This window comes from Musca autumnalis, unplaced genomic scaffold, assembly GCF_047663935.1.
Source record: "Musca autumnalis isolate F117 unplaced genomic scaffold, ASM4766393v1 scaffold_1, whole genome shotgun sequence".
Classification (NCBI taxonomy): domain Eukaryota; kingdom Metazoa; phylum Arthropoda; class Insecta; order Diptera; family Muscidae; genus Musca; species Musca autumnalis.
Genome location: NW_027411644.1, coordinates 85,512,949 through 85,533,426, shown reverse-complemented (window position 1 = coordinate 85,533,426; position 20,478 = coordinate 85,512,949). Strand labels below are relative to the sequence as shown.

Here is a 20,478-nt window from a genome sequence, read left to right as displayed (position 1 = left end):
GGATCTAAATCAAGAATGTAATTTAGAACCACAATTGTTGTTGCCAGAACTGCAACAGATCAAAATAAATTCAATTCTAAAACTACACACGTTTGCGAAAGATACTTACATGAAGTTTTGGAATCAAAAAATGAAGAGTATTTCACGTTTGAATTCAAGTGACTCGGAGGGTCAATTTAATAAATTTCAATTTATTCACTTTACTCTAGCGTAAATTTCATTTCGTTTCATATATTGTCACATATATTGTTTTGTGCATCCCTAGTTTAGACGCAACTCCTTCCTACCGCAACTCGAAGTGGTCGAAAAAAACTTCTCCACCAAACATTGTACACATGGATCCACGTTTTTGAAAAGCCGGTAATGACGGTACCTCCCCATTTAAGGTATTTTGACGTTTTAGCTACATTTTCTTGCCAATTTAGCTACAATTTGGCATTTAGGGTTAACAGTTAAACGTCTGTACCAAAACTTATGAACATAGGTCTGCGTTTTGGTATAGCCCCCGTATAACTGTACCGTCCGATTTCAGGTATTTTGGCGTTTTTGTTACTTTTTCAGAACAAATTAGCTATAATTTTGAATTTAAGTTTGGAAGAGGTCAATAAACATTTCCACCAAAAATTGTGGACACAGGTTCACATTTTGGAATTACCCTCATATAACAATGGCGTCCGATTTTATGTATTTTGAGGATTTTACGATTGCGTTGGCTAGGCCATATCATAAGAATGAGCGATGATGAACCCGCTAAAAAGGCGTATGAATACATGCCACATGGCGGTGCACGCAGAATCGGCAGGCATAAGCTTCGATGGAGCATACAAGTGGATAAAGAAATGAAAAGGCGCGGTATTCCAGAAAGCGAAGCGAAAAACAGAGAGAATTGGAGATCTTTTCTTAGTTCGGTCTATGGAACAACAGTTCTGTAATGGGCCAGCTAAGTAAGTAAGTAGAGGATTTTTGCAAAATTTTTGATATTTGAGGTGCATAGTGGCTGCAAAACATCTGCACCAAAAATTTTCAACATAGGTTCATGGTTCGGTATAGCCCTCATGCAATGGTACCTCACGATAATGGTTTTAGCTAAATTTTTTGAGTGACCTACCCCGTAATTTTATATTTGAGGTTCACAGTGGTCACAAAACTTCTTCATCAAATATTCTCAACATAGGCCCAAGTTTTGATATAGCCCCCCGATTTTACGTTTTTAGACTATTACTGCTAAATTTTTATCGAACTGCCTGTTATTGACATTTAAGGTTCCCAGTGGTCACAAAAGCTCTCCACCAACATTTGTCAACATAGGCCCCATGTAACAGTATCAGGTTTTTATACAAAAAACTTGTCTCATCGAAGTAATGGTTTTAGAAACCCAAATGTTGGCACGAAATCCGTTTCAGACAATTTGGAGGATTTGGATTTAGTCCGTACTTTTCATATGGTATTATTTCTACGATGCAGGTTCGAATATGGATTATATTAGTCCACTCCTCCCACACATATTTTCCCAAAAATGCAGTTGAAAGCTGCTCACGAATCACTTTAATTTTTTTGCAACAATTTGTATTCGCTGCCCCCATTACGGCGGTACATGAAAAAAAAGGTCCGAATGCTAAAAAACTACTACGGCACCATGTGTACCATTTTGTCCAAATAAGTTTGAATTCGAAGCTGGGACACCTCCTCCCAAAAGTTCAAAAAATTGACCATAATGATACGAGCGATATTGAACGGATCAACCGATTTGATCCAAACGTTGGATCTTCTAATAATTTGTCCAACTTTAGTTCAACTTCGAAAATGGTTCATACCGGTCTTCTCCTTCTGGTCCCTCCTCCACAAAAGTTCAACATTTTTGTGTAACTGCAGTTTAGGGTCTGTGCAGTGATCCTATGGAAATTTATACCGTTGCTTCTTCCTGGGGTCCAAGTCCATACTTGCTGATATAGAGGTCCAAAAGCTCTAAGTTATACGGCAAGCAACTGAAATCACTGGCGGGTGCGATATCTATCGAAATGAAATTACCTCCGCAACACTTTTGAGCTTTAATTCAAATTTGTATATTTTTGTCGGCAAGATCATACGTCCAAAAAGGCCCACAAAATTCTGAAAACCCTCTAAAAATTAAAATGGTGGGTAAAGGGATTTTGGTTGTGCAGCCGATATTCGATCTGTCCGTAGATGAAAGTTTCAATTCACATATTCTGAGGGTATATGTTAGTCGGCAAATCCGACTTATACTTTTTTACTCTTTTTTTCAGATTTTATCCGCATTTCCTGGCAGTATTGGATGTCACAAACGTCAGAAATTTTACCATGGAAACTTGTAAACACTTTTTTTGCCACCTACAAAAATTTGATTTTATTTTAATATTAGGGATCTATCTGTTCATAGAGCTTTTAGTTCCACCTCTCCTGTCATTGTTTTTATATCCTGCACCATAGTATGGAGGGTATATTATGTTTGTTTTCCGTTTGAAGTAACAATATGCGATCCTATAAAGTTATATATTCTTCTGAGTCGACCTATGCATGTATACGTCCGTCTGTGGTAATCACTCAAGCATCCACAAACATGGAGATAGGACGCTGAAATTTTGGGAAGATGCGTCTTTTGTTTGCTATATCGGTACACGTTTTGGTATAGCCCCCATATAACGTTACCTTCCGATTTTCGCTATTTTGGGGATGTTACCTACATTTTTTGACCGAACTACCTGTAATTTGACAGTTGAGTTTCCTAGTGATCACAAAATATATCCAACAAAAACTGTCAATATAGGTCGATGTTTTGGCATAGCCCCCATATAACGGTACCTCCCGATTTTCTGTATTTTGAGGATTTTAGCAAAATTGTTTGACCGTCTTTCCTGTAATTTAACATTTGATATTCCCTATGGCCACAAAACATCTCCAACAAAAATTGTCAACATAAGTCCGAATTTTGGTATTGCACCCATACAACCGTACCTCCCGATTTTCGGTATTTTTAGTATTTTTTTAAACGAATTACCTGTAATTTTACATAAGATATTCACAGTGGTCAAAAAAACATCTCCACCAAAAATTTTCCATATAGGTCCAAATATTGGTATAGCACCCATACAATCGTACCATATTTTGGTATAGCCCCCATATAACAGGACCTCCAGATTTTCGCTATTTTGAGTATCTTAGCTAAATTTGTTTAAACGAATTACCTGTAATTTAACAGTGGTCAAAAAACATCTCCACCAAAAATTGTTAACATAGGTCCAAATTTTGGTATAGCCCTCATATAACGGTACCTCTCGATTTTCGGTATTTTGAGGATTTTAGCTACATTTTTTGACCGAACTATCTATAATTTGACATTTGAGGTTCCCAGTGGTGACAAGACGTCCCCACCAAAAATGTTCACGATATGTCTCTGTTTTGGTATAGCCACCATATAACGCCTTCTCTCAATTTTTGGTATTTTGGGAATTTTATTTTCAATTGTTAACCGAAGTAGCGGTAATTCCTAGCGGTCATAACGCCTCTTCACTGAATTTTCAATACAGTTCTATGTTTTCGCTATAAGCCCCCATATAAAGGTACCTCACGATATTAGGTGTTGTGGGGATTCTATACACATTTTTTGACCGAAATACTTGTAGTTTGAAATTTGACTAAAAATTATCAACATAGATCCATGCTTTTGTATAGCTCTATATAACGGCACCTCCCGATTTTATTTGTTTTCACCGAACTATCTGTAATTTGAAGTTTGAGGTTCTTAATGGTCACAGAACTTCTCCACCAAAAAATTACCAACATTGGTCCATGTTTTGATATAGACCCATATAAAGTTACTACCACATGTTAGGTGTTTTGAGGAGTATAGCTACATTTGTTAGCCGAACTATTTGTGGTTCGACATTTGAGGTTCTCAGTGGTCACAAAACTTCTCCACCAAAAATGTTCAACACAGGTCCACACTTTGATATAGCCCCATATAAAGGTGCCACCCGATCGAAGATATGTTGATATGCATTTTTTTACCTTAGTTAGGTATCCGTGGCCACAAAATATTTCCACCTAAAATTGTGGACAGGAATGAAAATAATATTCCATATTTAGTATCGGCCCGGCTGAACTTAACTTTTTTTACTTGTTGTTGTTGTTTTTTTTTTGTACAGTCATAGGCTGTTGTAGTAGTTATTAGGGTGGGCTACTTACCCTATCGACTCAATATAAGTGGAACGTTCTTATGAGTGAACATTTTGCTCGGCACATGGCGTGCCGCTATCTTTATTGGATGCTAAACATAACTCCCCAAGGGACACCATGGCAGAGGTATGTTTTCACATGAGATATGGGGAGAGCCAATGTAAATATTGATCTATATGGAGCTATATTTTACAAGTTCTTAGTAACATTCAGACCTATTTTCGCCTAAAAAGTTTTGTCCTACCTCCTTTCTCCAACGTAAATAATTCTGCTGTTGCTTCATTATCAGCATTTATAAGAGTTGCAATCACCATTGTGTCAATTTTTTGTTACCTTTTACATGCTTATCATGTAATTTCCAATAAATCCATTGCCCCAATTTGAAAAGTCTGGACACGTTCTGTCATTAATTTGATAATTTGGTATTCGGTCATTAAGAAGCAGAGATAGCCGGAGTAACATCATTTCATCCAAGGTATGTGGGCATTCAGCTAATTGTTTGTGTTATTTGGTGTTTGTCTTGGTGAAGACAATGTCAATATTGAAATGTTATTCGACGACAGAAGCTGCCAAGTTTTGTTTTTTGTTACTCAGATTAAGAAGACCACAAAAAAAGAGAGACAAATTGTAATCTTCAATCATTAACAAGAAATTTTGCCAAAATACACAAAAGTAACTGTTTAATAAAACGAACAAATTTTCCAACAAAAAAAAAAAAAAAAAATCAGTTACAGAAGTTTTTTGCACTCATCCACCCACGTAGGATGGGTGTTTGGTTTATAATCGAATGCTGGTTTCATAACCAACAAAGTTCGATGACAGCTGAAGAAACGACAATTGAAAAACTTTCATTTCATTTTCCAGTAGAGAAGAAAAAATGCAAACAAAATTAAATTAATTCAAAGTGAAATACACACATATACAAAGACTCACGGTGAGAGGCGGAGAAAACATTAGCGGCAACGTCAGAGACTCAGAATTCACGATAACATAAAAGAAATAAAGAAACAGCAATCGAAGTGAAAAATTTCCATTAAAATCAATAACAACTGTAATACGAATCGATTCATCTTTCCTCAAGCACAACAACACATCGATACTAATACAATCTCAAAACGTAGCCACACACACACACACACACACACTTCGACGGACATTAAATTTGCAAATTGAGATAAAGTACCAACAAACGCCTTAATGCTGGACCGGGTGCTGCAGAAGGTAATGCAAAGCAGAAAGTAGAACGCAAATATCAACCAAAAATAGCTAAACTTAATTAAGTGAGAATCAAAGGAAGTCGTCTCGTCCGGCTGTCTGTCCAGACGCATAGTGTAACAAACATTCTCATCCAACCACCCACTCAAGAAAAATGTCAAGTGACACAGCAGGTGGCCAAATCATAACCACTACCACCAGTGCCTCAATAATGGCTAGCTCACAGTTGGGAAGCACTACAACAACAACTGGGCCAACTCAGCAAAGTGTGGCAAACGTTGTGGGCACTACCGTGGCCAGCATCAAGGAAACTATGAAAACTTTAATTACAACACCCACAGCCAGAACAACACTTGCCACAACCAGTACCAGTACAATGGCCACAACTGCATCCGCCGCCTTACCTCCCAATCTTGATCCCACAAAACAAAGTGTTGCCGATTTAAGTTCATCGCTTCAACACTTTGGCATTGTCGATTACTGCGTTTTCGTCCTAATGTTAATTATCTGTGCCGCCATTGGTTTCTATTTTGGTTTCATCGAAAAGAAACAGAAAAAGAAGGGCCAAAAGGGTACCGAACAACGACGTGGTTCAGAGGCATTGGATTATTTGGTTGGTGGTCGTAAAATGAAAGTGTTTCCGGTATCGCTGTCACTGGTAGCCAGGTATGTATCAGTTAGTAATATTGGAATTTATTTTTTTTGCTTTCTTTCAACAGCAGCCATTTTAAGAAGTCATTGCTAAAGTTATGCTTTAGTTTCGTTTTTTCTCATACCAAACAACAAAGTGGGAAAAAAACTTTTCTACTTTAATTTCTAGTTTTATGCGCGTTCGCTTTCTCAAAGGAGTAAAGTTATTAGAGAAGTGAATGACATTCGTGCACACGTACGTACGCAGGATGAAAATGTAAAGCAAATACGAATTGCTTCGGGCGAAGAAAGTAGAATTTTATGTACCCTGCTATATATAAATTATCATTTTCACGTACACGGCCAATTTGGATAGGCGAAGGATCATATCCTACATCACCAACCTTTATTAGCCACCTTCTCAAAGAGTTGTCTTGTTCCTAATTATCTCCCTGAGAGTGCCAAAGTTGGCATGCAAACCCAAATGGGACATTAATAAGTCCCTTTTGCCTTATTGCTGATGATTGCAATTGGTTCACGCCCTTGCAGATTGTGGTCCAAAAGTTTAGTGGTGACCAATTCCTCAAGAGTTTGTTGGTGGTCTTTATGGACAGTCTCCTTTGTATGGGTCTTGACAATGTTCATCCGGAACATTTGCAGTTTAGAAGCTTTTTTCTTCTTCCGTAATTTTACAGCATTCTGATCTTTGGAAGATCTTATCCTATTTGTCCGCTTCTTCTTAAACTTGTGTCGTGGTCCCCCACCTCGCGATATCTGTTTCCTATTTGTTGTGAGCTTTGTTATGCTCTTGCTTGCTTTGTCCACAATCTTGTGGGGGGTTTCAACGACTGTTGTGTTTGTGTGACTATTGCTGGCTGATTCGAAATCAGAGTCGCTTGCTGTTCTTGACCGTTAAGTCAAGAGTAAACTCCTCCTGAGCAGTATCTTCTATGCTAAGGCACCCACGTGTGTAAGAGATTCGCTCAAGATTGTTATATAACGACGAATTTGTGACTCGTATGCAAATCACTACTCTCCGCCGATAAGTGACCTGCCTTCTATCAACAGAAGAGTTTTAGAGATTTATAAGGCCTTTTATGAATAGAAGATCTCTAAAAGGTCTTTCATCAAAAGAAGAGCTTTACAAATGTTCTCCCATAAATAGAGAAAAGTTTTAAAATTCCTTCTTTCTTTATGAGGTTTTTTAAAGAATAGTTTTAGAAGTTCTCTTTTTTCTCAATAGAAGAGGTTTTCAGGGTCGTCTATGTATATAAACGCTTTACAAGGTCTTCTATCAATAGAAGAGCTTTAGAAGGTATTCGATTAGATTAGAGCTTTAGAAGGTCTTATTTTCAATGGAGAAAAAGGTAGAAGGTATTCTTTCAGAAGAACTAGTTTCAAAGTTCTCAATTGAAGAGCTTTAGAAGGTGTTTTATTAATAAAGGAGCTTTAGGTCTTACACCAACATAAGAGCTTTAGAAGGGGTTCTATCAACAAAAGAGCTTTAGGCCTTAAGGAGGTCTTCAATCAATAGCAGAACTCTAAAAGTTCTCTCGTCAGTAGAAGAGCCTTACAAGGTCTTCTACAAGAAGAGCTTTAGATGATAGCTTTACAAGTTAATCTATCAATAGAAGAGTTTTACAAGGTCTTCTGTCAATAGAAGAACCATAGATGATATCCTATCAATAGAAGGCCTTTCCATGGTCTTCTATGTACATATATAAGAGCTTTACAAAGTCTTCTATCAATACAAGGGTTTTGGAAGGTGTTCTGATAAGCTTCAGAAGGACTTTTTCCAATGGAACAGCTTTATAAGGTCTTCTGTCGGAAGAACAAGTTTGAAAGGCCTAAATCTCTCAATAGAAGAATTTTAGGTCTTATACCAATAGAAGAGCTTTAGAGGAGTTTCTATCAACAGAAGAGCTTTATGCCTTTAGGAGGTCTTCTATCAACAGTAGAGCTTTAAAAGTTATCTCGTCAACAGAAGAGCTTTACAAGGTTTTCTACCATTAGTAGAGCTTTAGATAGTTTTACAAGTTATTCTATCAATAGAAGAGGTTTACAGGGTCTTCCATCAGTAGAAAAGCTATAGAACGTCTTCTTTGAAAAGATTTAGAAGGCCTTATTTTTAAAGGAGAACTTTCGGAGTCTTCTATTTATAGAATAAGTTTAGGAGGTTTTCTATCGATGGAAGAGTTTTAGTAGAAGAATAGTTTTAGAAGTTCTTCTAAATAAAACTTTTATATGTATATACAGAAGTCTTCTGCTTGAAGAACGACTTTGGAAGGTCTTTGATATATATAGATAAGCTTTTGAAAGTTTTCTATTTGAACAAGAGCTTATGGAGGTCATCTATTTACGAAGCAGAAGAGCTTTGGGAGCCGCCACCTTTCACTCAGAAAGTCTGCGGTTCAATACCTGACGAGAACATAAATAATTTCGGCTGTGGAAAATTTCTTTATTGTAATGTAAGCTACATTGCCTATTTATTTTAGCCATGAAAAACTTCTCTACAAGTGGTGTCTTAGACACGCTGTTCGGACTCAGCGATAAAAAGTTGGTCCCATATCATTGAGCCAACATGAATCGGCGTGCACTCATTGATATGAGAGAAGTCTCCCATGTCCCATCGGGAATGTTGTGGGAACATAGGTATGTTGAAGGGCTTTGGAAAGTCTTTAGAGCTTTTTAAGATATTGTATTTGTTAAAGAGCTTTTGGAGGTCATCTATGTATACATTAAGGACGTTTGTTAGAGTGTATGGAAGAGCCTTTGGAGGTATTTCTATAAAAAAAAGTAGAAGTAATTCGGTAACGGGATCTAACAAGAGGTCCCTTTCCTCAACTCCTTACAGCAACACATAAAAAGGTTACGGTTGGCCAGTCTCAGGTTGGATGGACGTGGTGATTGGAATGTTCGCTTTTATTACGCCTTGGCACAGTGTAAAAAAATACCCATCTAGCGTGCAGAAAATAAAAAATTGACTTTTAGGAAACTATAAAACGCTAGTACAGTATCTAACTATAGTGTTGACTGTACCCAACGCCATATGTAGTAATTAGAAATAGTTAATCGGAACGGAATAACGGTACATTTAAAATGTTAACTATGACCTTTTTAGCTGTAAAATTGCGATAGACGTGTGAATTCTGTGAATATATTATTGCGGAATCATTTCTATTTTTGATATACCGTTATGGTATTTAAATAAATTAAATAGTTTTGTAAACCATAAGTTATTTTAATTGATATGTTTCGGGATAAATAAATGTAAGATCCATTTTTTTTTTTAAATTTTTTCAATTAAAATAGGGGTTTAGTATGGAAATTAGTCGAGTTTAGCTTTAATTTTTTTTAATTTGTTATGTATCTCGTGTATAATAATGCCTTAAATTGCGACTTTTTTCTTTTATAGCAATTTTTAGAAAATTTGCCAATTCGGGGTGGAAGCCTTTTTTAAGTTTGGTTCAAATAAAACTACGATTATGGGAAACATTTTGATAAATAAGATCAGATATCACTTAGAAGTGATCACAGCATAGCAGATAAGAAATCACAAAATGAAAATGTATGTCCTAAGGTTTCCAAAAAACTTTTAAATACAAGTTTTTATTACTAAAAAGTGCAGAATGGGGTTATTTTGAACTCTTATTATACCCTTCACCATAAATTATGTACATTCAAATCAGATTTTAGCCATTTGATGTTGGTGAAATTTTAAAAACACCGAAAATCGGGCCGTACCGTTTATGGGGGCTGTACCGAAAAAAACTTGTCGGATTATTTTATACCACCAACGAAGACTACATGCCAAATTCCACACATTTCAGTTGGATAATGCGGCTAAAATCTTTAAAATTGCCAAAATCGGGAGGTACCTTCCTATGGGGGCTATATCAAAAAGTGGACCTGTACCGAATATTCTCTGTCGGAATATTTTATACCACCAACGAAGACTAAATGCCAAATTTCAGTTGTATAATACGGCTAAAATCATCAAAATTACATAAATAGGGAGGTACAGCCCTATGGGAGTTATACCAACAATATATATAACAAGTAAAAAGTCGTTAAGTTCGGCCGGGCCGAACTTTTTATACCCTCCACCATAAAATAGTCTTAATCAAAATGGAATAATTAGGGTCCTTTCACAATTTTAGGTGGAACAACTTTCCGACAATGGATAAACTCCTACTGCCTCCCACGATTGCTTAAATTACACTGTGAACATAAATGTTGGGGCAGGGATAATTCCCTTTGGAAATGAAAGCCCTTGGTGTGTGTACATTAAAAACCCCGAAGGACAGATGCGCCGTGAGTCGAACTTCTGCGTTATGGCGTGATGAAGTTTTTGCAAGAGACCCAGTAAGCCATCATGAATTAGCATTATATCTTTGTTTGTTGTTTTTGTAGAGCACTTAAGCAACAGTGAACAAAGATATAACGCTAATTCCTCATGGCCCACAGGGTCTCTATCAAAAATTTTATCACGCCATAACGCGGAATTTCTACTCACGGCGGATCTGTCTTTCGGGGTTCATAATATACTCACCAAGGCCTTTCTTCCCCAAGAGGAATTTTCCGTGCCCCACTTTCACCTCCATTTTGTTGCACAGTGTTATCTAATCTAATCTAAAAAATGTGTTCAGCTAGCATCAGCAGCTAGAAAGGTACCACCAACGTGGCTATATCAAAGAGTCAACCTATCTTTAAAATATTTTTGGCGGAAAAGTTTTATAGCTCAGGGAACTTCAAGAGACAAATTGAGGGTAGTTTCATCAAAACAATGTAGACCCTCAAAAATGGACCCATATTGACGAATTTTAGTGAAGAAATTTCGTGACCACTGAAAATTCCCGAAAATCGGGAGGTACAGTTATATGAGGGGATATACCAAAACATGGACCTATATTGACGATTATTTTTGAATAGACAAAATTGTAGCTAAAATTCTCAAAATACCGATCATTACAGCTAGTTCGGTTAAAAATTGCAGCTAAAATTCTCAAAATACCGAAAATCGGGAGATACCGTTATATGGGGGCTATACCAAAACATTGACCTATGTTGACGATGTTTGGTGGAGATGTTTCATGACCACTGGGAACCTCAAATGTCAAATTGCAGATAGTTCGGTTACAAATGGTGGCTAAAATTCTCAAAATACCGAAAATCGGGAGGTACCGATATATGGGGGCTATACCAAAACATGGACCTATGTTGACGATGTTCGGTGGAGATATTTCATGACCACTGAGAACCTCAAATGACAAATTACAGCTAGTTCGGTTAAAAATTTTAGCTAAAATTCTCAAAATACCGAAAATCGGGAGGTACCGATATATGGGGGCTATACCAAAACATGGACCTACATATGTTGACGATGTTTCGTGGAGATGTTTCATGACCACTGAGAACCTCCAATGTTCGCTTAAAAATGGTTTCTAAAATTTTCAAAATACGGAAAATCGGGAGGTACCGTTATATGGGGACTACTCCAAAGCATGGACCTGTGCCCATATCCTTTGGGGTATAAGTTTGTTGATCACTAGGAACCCCAAGTGCCAAATTATAGCTAATTCGGTCTGCAAATGTGGCGAAGAACGTCAAAATACCTCAAATCCGGAGGTACCGTTATATGGGGGCTATACCAAATAGTGGACCGATATAGCCCATCTTCGAACTTGACCTGCCTATGGAAAAAAGACCCTCGGGTGCAAAATTTCAGCACTCTATCTCAATTATTGCGGATGCTAGAGTGATTACAACAGACGGACAGACGGACGGACGGACAGACGGACATGGCTAGATCGTCTTAGAATTTAATCTGATCAATAATATATATACTTTATAGGGTCGCAAATGATTGGTTCGATGTGTTACAAACGGAATGACAAACTTAATATACCCTCCATACTATGGTGGAGGGTATAAAAAAATACAAATCGACCAAATATATCAACAAACGAAGTAAAATTGTCAATCTAAAGCTATTATTATAATTATCGATAAAATACAATAAAACATCGAATTTATTTTCTGCGCGCTAGATCTGCATGTTTCCCACTGTGCTTGTGTGACCTGTCCCGATTTTCTTTTTATCGAACTGAACTTGTGGTGGTGTTATCTACGAACTTCGGTAAAATACATTTTTCTGTTGAATGATAAACCTCAACCTCCTTATCATGAGGAAAGTAAAGATCTTCAATTGGGTGTCTGTGGATAGACCTGTGGTCTCTGTGGAGGGCAACCATTCCCTAAGAGTATTGTAGATAATTAAAAATAAATCCATCTATCATTTGGTATAGTGAGTTCCATCGATTCCCAAGCCAGGCAATTTACATTTTATCTACAAGTTGTATCTTAGATACGAACTTGGTGATAAAAGGGATGTCCCATAAAATCGAGTAAAAAATGTAATCGGATTACACACATTGATATGAGAGAAGTCTCATTAGCAGATACTGAAACACACATTTATTGACCCCCCTGGCCAGACATTTGGATTATTAGGAAATCTACTCTGAAATGAAAACTTTCCGAAATTTATCCTAGGCTGCTATTGAACAATGAAGAATGCTTCACAGTCGCCATTAGGTTGTTTGAGACTTCTAGGGCATCGTGGTATGCAGAGTTTTTTTTAACTTCCATAGACAGTACAGCCGATTTATGGGCATTAGCCCAGTCTTCAGTAGTTCGATAGCATTTTATTCATGTTGCCTTATTACCCTACACTATACATGATTATAATTCATTCCTTTAAAGTCGATGGGTGATGTCTGATTCTATTCATTCCCATGTTTAGTGCTTTACATTAAAAATTTTACAAATTGGGTGTGAATGCTTAATATGTTACAAATGCAATAATATATCGACCATGCTATTAATTTTACCGTAGAGTATAAGAAGGAAAAATACGAAAACACTTTTCTATGAAACGTGTATTCATTAATGATAGTTTCCTTACACTATTTCAACTTTACTTAATTTTTATTAGTTTTGTTAAAGTTCCTTCTTCCTTGTTTGGGAATTATTAATAAAGGAAAGTTGAAAAGGGATATTGGAAATGGCGATAATGACATTAATGGCTTGGGATATCGATTTCATTTAATTATCTCTTAATGAATTGAGTTGTTGTGAAATGTGCTGGGCATTAAAGAATTAAGTGCTTGAGATTTAAGTGGTATTAAAGGGAATAAATTGAATGGGTCCCATTAGGAGCGACAAAAGGATTTAAGTTGACAGAATTATGGGAATTCATGTTGAGCCATAATTTAGACTGAGGTGAATGTTTTTTGTTATAAATCATACTAATTAAGGTACACCAGTAACGTTGTCCAGTCAAAAAAGACATTGAAATAGCAAAAATTCCCACAATTGGCCGAATAACTTTTGTTCTCCACATGGGTCACGGTGCTCTTGAACCAAATATAAATGGAAGGTGTTTATACCTGGTTTATACTACAATGTTCATAGATTAGAAAAATCAAAAAAAAAAAAAAATCTACGGAGCTTTTTAAATAAATTCGCCTCCTTTATGTTATAATCTTATGCCCAGTGCACCTTAACTAAATTTAAATGAAAACCGCTTACACCAGGAAAGTTTTTGCAGATTCTGAAACAGCAATGTTTATAGTTGAGAAAAATCCAAAAAGAAGAAAAAAATCGCTGGATGGATTTTTTAATAAATCGCGATCAAAGTTCAGATTTTTAGTTCTTTTAGGTTCTTCAATTTCAGATTTTTAGTTTTTTTTAGGTTCTTACGATTTTGCTTGGAAACCACAAGTCCTATCGAAATGGGACTAAAGAAATGTTGTAGCAGTGAAAATTCTGTACAAGATTGGTTGATTGATATTTTCCTAAGGTTTACCATTTTTGAGATATAGAGGTTCAGATCAAACTTTCAGATTTTTTTCTTAGGTCTTACGGATTTAGCTTGACAACTGCAAATCATTTCGAAATGGGACTAGAGTATATGCTGTAGCTGCGAAAATGCTCTACAAGATTTGCTTTCGTAATTTTTTACTAGGTTGTACCATTTTTGAGAGATATAAGTTTAAGTTGGGAAGATATAAGAAGAAGTTGGGAAATTGCAGTCATAACATTGTTTTATAAGAAGGCGATACAGTCAATCCATTTTCCTAATTTGAACTTCTATATCTCAATAACGGTAAAAACTATGAAGATATCATAAAAATCAATCTTGTAGAGAATTTTTATAGCTACAACATTTTTTGACCCATTTCGATAGGAGTTGCGCTTTCCAAGCAAAATCGTGGAAACCTAAAAAATCCTAAAAATGTTAACATGAATCGCGATTTATTTAGAAAGCGCTCCGGCGATTTTTTTTTTTTTTGATTTTTCTCATCTATGAACATTGTAGTTTCAGAATCCGCAAAAACTTTCCAGGTGTAAGCACCTTCCATTTAAATTTGGTTCAAGAGCACCGTGGGGATCGATAAGGACTTTAAGGCAATGCCCTTAACCAATTGCAAACCTAAGCTCCCTCCATACAAATTAAGCTGTGTGGGAATTTTTTGCTATTGCTATGTCTATTTTGACCGGACTATGTGTGTCAGTATATAGTTGTTGTTGTTTTTATAGCAACGTAAATATGTTCGTTCGTATATTTTATTCCGTTATCTGGTTCTGGTTTTCAAATTAAAAATTGCTGCAACCTGGACTGGCCGCGTCCATAAAGATTCAGGAAACAGGTGATTGGATTTAGCTGGGCAGCATTGGGTTACGTGCAATCACTTCGGGTATCGTCTGGATTTTAACTCTACTAAAACTATTCGTATTTGTCTTGGCAGTTGGAGTTCTTCTGTTGCGATGGATGGGGGATGGTCACTGAGTACGGTATTCACTGCAGCCGTATAAATGCTATTCAGGTCTGCCTGATATCCTCGTTGATCTACAGGTTCTCCCTTGTACCATTGGTTCTCTCCATATTATGAAGATCTCTCTGTCTCTCTCTCTCTCTGTCCACTAGATTCTGGCAGGGAGGTTTAAGACGATAACACGCAAGCAGGTACTGCACCGACAACATCGTTTTATGTTAATTTACCGGTAAGTTCTTCTTCTCCTCATAAAGATGGTCCAATGGTTGTCAGGAGGAGGCACCCTGTTGCAGTCTTCAGACCGGCATACTATCAAATTTGAATATACTTCCACTACGTAGCGCTAACATTTGCATACCATAATTGCGCCGCAGAGCTTACCACAGATCAATCTATCGAACGTTACAGCCGATATCTTGAGGTACTTAATTGTCGACCAATATGTCGACCGAGGATCTCAATGCCGTCTGAAGGGGTTGGGATGCAGGATAGGTAGAGGTCAAACAGTTCCGGAGATATCAACGCAACTTTGGGGAACTCTCTGTTTGACTCTTCGGGGTTTAACTACTTGTTCCCGAATTTCACGTACAACTGGTGTCCACCAATATATTTGACTATCCCACGTTTCAAACTTGGCCGGAGGGTAGTCTGCTCAATATCTTCAAACAGCGTGGAGTGGTTGACAGTATCAAAGACTTTTGATAATTCGAACGCCACCATCATTGTTCTATCGCTCGTCTTGCTCTGGTTGAGTCCTAGACTAATATTTATGGAAATGGCGTGCAGCGCTCTTGTCGTGCTTCTTAGAGAACCCATACAGATTATCGGCAACTGGATAACTATTTCTGACGGTTGGGAGGACTAAAGCCTCAAGAGTTTTTCCTCCATTTTAAATTTTGGTGGTTCATCTTCGGCAGGAAGAAATCTTAAGCAACGTAGTACTCTTCTCTTCGCTCTCTCACTCAAGAGGTTTTCGACAAATTTTCGATTAAAATAACTTAAGCACTTTTTCGGATCAGCAACTTAAAAAACGTGACTGATGTCCTATCTTCGTTCTTTCCAGGTTTAAAGAGTGACATAACCGTCGTCCACAATTCACTTAGTACGGCTCCAATGTTGCAACTCTTTTCCGAGAACGGAATGCCGCAAGTACTGATATGCGTTAGAGTTCCCCAAGACCAGACGGTTATGACCTACTAAAAGTGGGCTAATTTTGGGCCTATAACCTGGAGTACACCTATTTATCGGAGGGATGTATATGTTCAGCAACTCTACCTCGGCAGTTCCACATCTGATTTCCTACCATCATACATTCCATGTACGGGTCATTAGAACCAGCCTCAAGCGAGCTAGGTACAAAAGGAAAGCTAATTCGTCAACTCCACTTCTGGTGCGATCCTTCCTCCGTAGGTTATAACCATCACAACGCTGTAAGCTGAAGTTGTTTTTGAGATTGATACTGCTGCGACCATGATATTCTTCCAACTCATGAAGTCCCCGATTTCCTCGATCTTATCTCGGAGTCCAGTGCAATCTAATTGGAAAATTATGAATTTTTTCAGGGATTGGAAGAACGACGGGTGGTGTTATGTGCTGTGAGTGCGACTGCTCTGGAGGGTTTGTGCTGGGTTTTCCTCCGTCCCGGCACGGACCAAAAGAATCCGGAGCGGGCATTCCTGGTTGTGCTGCTCCTAACACAGAAAAACGATACAAATACAAACTTGCGTACACTGAGGTGACAGCCGCTGGCTGTAACATGGGTGTTTTGTAAGTCATTTCCGAGTGCTGTTGTTGGATTTAATAGTGCAGACTGTGTAGATTGGGTCTGTCAGTGAAATAAAATAAGGGATCATAGTACGTTTAGGTCCTCCAATCTTGTAATTCATTTTATACCCCCCACCCTAGTATCGAGGGTATATTAAGTTTGTTTTTCAGTTTGTAATGCATTGAAATAAACATTTGCGACCCTATAACGTATATATATTCTTGATCAGTAAAACAATTCTGAGTCGATCAAACAATGTCCGTCTGTAGTAATCACTCTAGCGTCCACAAAGATTGAGCTAGAGCGCCATATTTTTGCACCCTAGTATGCTTTTTCTATGGGCTGGTCAAATTCAAAGATGGACTATATTGGCCCATATTTTAGCAAAGCCTCCATATAACGGTACCTCCCGATTTTCTGTATTTTGAGGATTATAGCTAAAATTTTTAGCATCTTTGTGTTTATTTCAGCTTAAGTCCATATTTTGTTGTAATTCAATTGTTTGAATAACAACAAAATATTTTAAAGTGGATATGAAATTGATTAGTTGCGGGCGAAGGGTAGGGAATACTATAGTTTAGTTGTCACCAAACAACTTCATCAGTTCCCTTTTTCGCCGACTCTGTATCGATAAACAGGTCAATAAAGCCATCTAGCAAATTAAACAAAATGAGAAATTTGTTGTTGCTGTTCCAGAAATTGCAAGAAGCTTCTACTTTCTACTACGATAACAATTTTTCCTTTATGTTATCGAAAAAAATAGTAAAAATTAGTAGATTCTTGCAATACTGGAACAGACCATATGTGTTAGTAAATCAGAGTTGTCTTTGAAGACAAACTGTCTGGTGTTAACGCCTAGTTAGGCATAGCCCCAATATAACAGTACCTTCCGATTTTCGGTATTTTGACAATTTTAGCTATACATTTTAACTGAACTAAGCATATTCGACTTTTCAGGTTCTTAAGGATTACAACACTTAATTACCCAAAATAGGTTTAGGTTTTTGTATAGTCCTCATATAACGCTACCTTCCGATTCTCTGTATTTTAAGGATTTTAGCTACATTGTGTGATCGAACTACCTGTAATGTAATATTTGATGTTCCCAGTGGTCACAACAACTCTCCACCAAAAATTGTTAACATAGGTCCATGTTTTGGTATAGCCCCCATATAACGGTAACTTCCGATTTTGTTTTTTTTTTGAGGATTTCGGCTCAGGAGATATGTTCTCCACTAAAAATTGTCGATATATGTCCATGTTTTGGTATAGCCCCCTATAATGGTACCTCTCGATTTTCGATATTTTGAGAATTGTTAGTTATATTTTTTGACCGAACTACCAGTAATTTGAATTTCGAGATTAACAGTAGTCACAAAACATCTCCACCAAAAATTGTCAACATAGGTCCACGTTTTGGTATAGCCCCCATATAATTGTACTTTCCGATTTTCGGTATTTTGAGGATTTTATTTACATTTTTGACCGAACTACCTGTAATTTACATTTAAGGTTCCCAGTGGTCACAAAATATCTCCACCACAAATTGTCACAACACTTCTCCATCAAAAATTGTTAACATAGGTCCATGTTTTGGTATAGCCCCCATAGAACGGTACCACCCGATTTTCGGTATTTTTTTTTTTAGCTTCATTATCACACAGAAATAGCTGAATTTTGGTACTTAGTCTTCCTGGTGGATGCAAAACTTTCGCCCAGAAATTTGTCGGTATAGGTCCACGCCTTCATATAGCCCCCATAGAACGATACTTCCCAATTTTCGGTATTTTGAAGGTTGTGGCCACAATAATCCACCGAAATGTCTGAAATTTGGCACTTGTTGTTCATTTGGGGTATTAAACTTTCCATATGAAATTTGTTGGTACAGGTCAACGTTTTGATATAGCCCCCATAGAACGGTACCACCCGATTTACGGTACTTTGAAGGTCTTAGCCTCATTATCACACCGAAATAGGTGAAATTTGGTACTTAGTCTTCGTTGGGTGTATAAAACATTCTCCCAGAAATTTGTCGGTATGGATCCACGCCTTCATATAGCCCCCATAGAACGGTACCTCCCGATTTTCGGTACTTTGAAGGTTGTGGCCACAATAATCCACCAAAATGCCCGAAATTTGGCATTTGGTTTTCATTTGGGGTATTTAATTTTTCGTATGAAATTTGTTGGTATAGGTCCACGTTTTGATATAGCCCCCATAGAACGGTACCACCCGATTTTCGGTATTTTTAAGGTTTTAGCCTCATTATCACACAGAAATAGCTGAATTTTGGTACTTAGTCTTCGTGGGGGATGCAAAACTTTCCCCCAGAAATTTGTCGGTATAGGTCCACGCCTTCATATAGCCCCCAAAGAACGGCATCTCCCGATTTTCGGAATTTTGAAGGTTGTGGCCACAATAATCCACCGAAATGGCTGAAATTTGGCATTTAGTTTTCAGTTGGGGTACAAACTTTCCCCCAGAAACTTGTTGGTATAGGTCCACGCCTTCATATAGCCCCCATAGGACAGTACCTACCGATTTTCGGCATTGTGTGTATAAAACATTCTCCCAGAAATTCGTCGGTGTAGATCCACGCCTTCATATAGCCCCCATAGAACGGTACCTCCCGACTTTCGGTATTTTGAAGGTTGTGGTCAAAATAATCCAGCGAAATGGTGGAAATTTGGCATTTGGTCTTCATTTGGAGTATTAAACTTTCCATATGACATTTGTCGCTATAGGTCCACGCCTTCATATTGCCCCCCATAGAACGGTACCTCCCGATTTTCAGTATTTTAAAGGTTTTAGCCTCATTATCACACCGAAATGACTGAACTTAGTGTTCGTGGGGGATGCAAAACTTTCCCCCAGAAATTTGTCGGTATAGGTCCACGCCTTCACATATCCCCCACAGAACGGTACCTCCCGATGTTCGGTATTTTGAAGGCTGTGACCACAATAATCCACCGAAATGGCTAAAATTTGGCATTTGGTCTTCATTTGGGGTACTAAACTTTCCATATGAAATTTGTTGGTATAGGTCCACGTTTTGATATAGCCCCAATAGAACGGTACCTCCCGATTTTCGGTATCTTGAAGGCTGTTGCCTCAATATTCCTCCCAAATGGCAGAAATTTGGTATTTAGTCTTTGTTGTAGGTGTATGCCTTTCCGACTGAAATTCGTCGGTATAGGTCCACGTTTCGATATTGCCCCCGTAGAACGATACCTCCTGATTTTCGTAATCGTGAAGGTAGTGACGTCAATATCCCACCGAAAGACTGAAATTTTGAAAATATGTTTCCTATCTCTCCGTTGTGTTTGCAGTTTACGATGCCAAGATCGCACTCTATATTAGAATAGCTCGAGTCTTGCTTGTTCCTCGGATGTATTGATACCATTCGATGAAATGTTACCTATGTCCGTTTAACATTAAACATTTCCTCCATTACATCCTTCCTCCATGGGCTAAAATATCCCACGATAAATTATGATAAATGAATTGCATAGACACCCTCGAAAAACACACACACACAAACACTCCCACAAATTGTACCTTCCTCTAAGGAAGTCATTAAATGTAAATGTTTCACGTAGCCACGAAAAATGACACACGATTTTCAACATCTAACCAAAAGATTAATGGCCTGCTATCATTGTGGAAAAACAAACAAAAGGGTCTATAAAGTTTTTGTTAACTTCTATCCAAAACAACAATTTAAAATTTCTTTACTTCAAACAACCATCTATGATGGCCGTGTTTAATTTTTAAAGAATTTCATTAACTTGGGTAAAGATGCTTCGCCTTTACTTAACCCTGGGAACATTGGTC

The 20,478-nt window shown here is 37.6% G+C and overlaps 1 protein-coding gene across 8 annotated transcripts in view; it reads left to right on the top strand.

Moving 5' to 3' along the window:
- LOC141402434 (sodium-coupled monocarboxylate transporter 1-like) overlaps positions 1 to 20,478 on the top strand; it is a 150,895-nt gene that overhangs the window by 8,398 nt on the left and 122,019 nt on the right. For 6 of the 8 annotated variants that reach the window (XM_073983778.1, XM_073983763.1, XM_073983772.1 and 3 more), the window contains exon 2: positions 5,059 to 6,075. In XM_073983778.1, coding sequence (XP_073839879.1) covers positions 5,564 to 6,075 — 512 coding nt within the window. In that variant the 5' untranslated portion in view covers positions 5,059 to 5,563. Of the gene's footprint in view, positions 1 to 5,005; positions 6,076 to 20,478 lie in introns of all 8 variants that reach the window. The other 2 variants (XM_073983747.1, XM_073983726.1) reach the window with 2 other exon arrangements.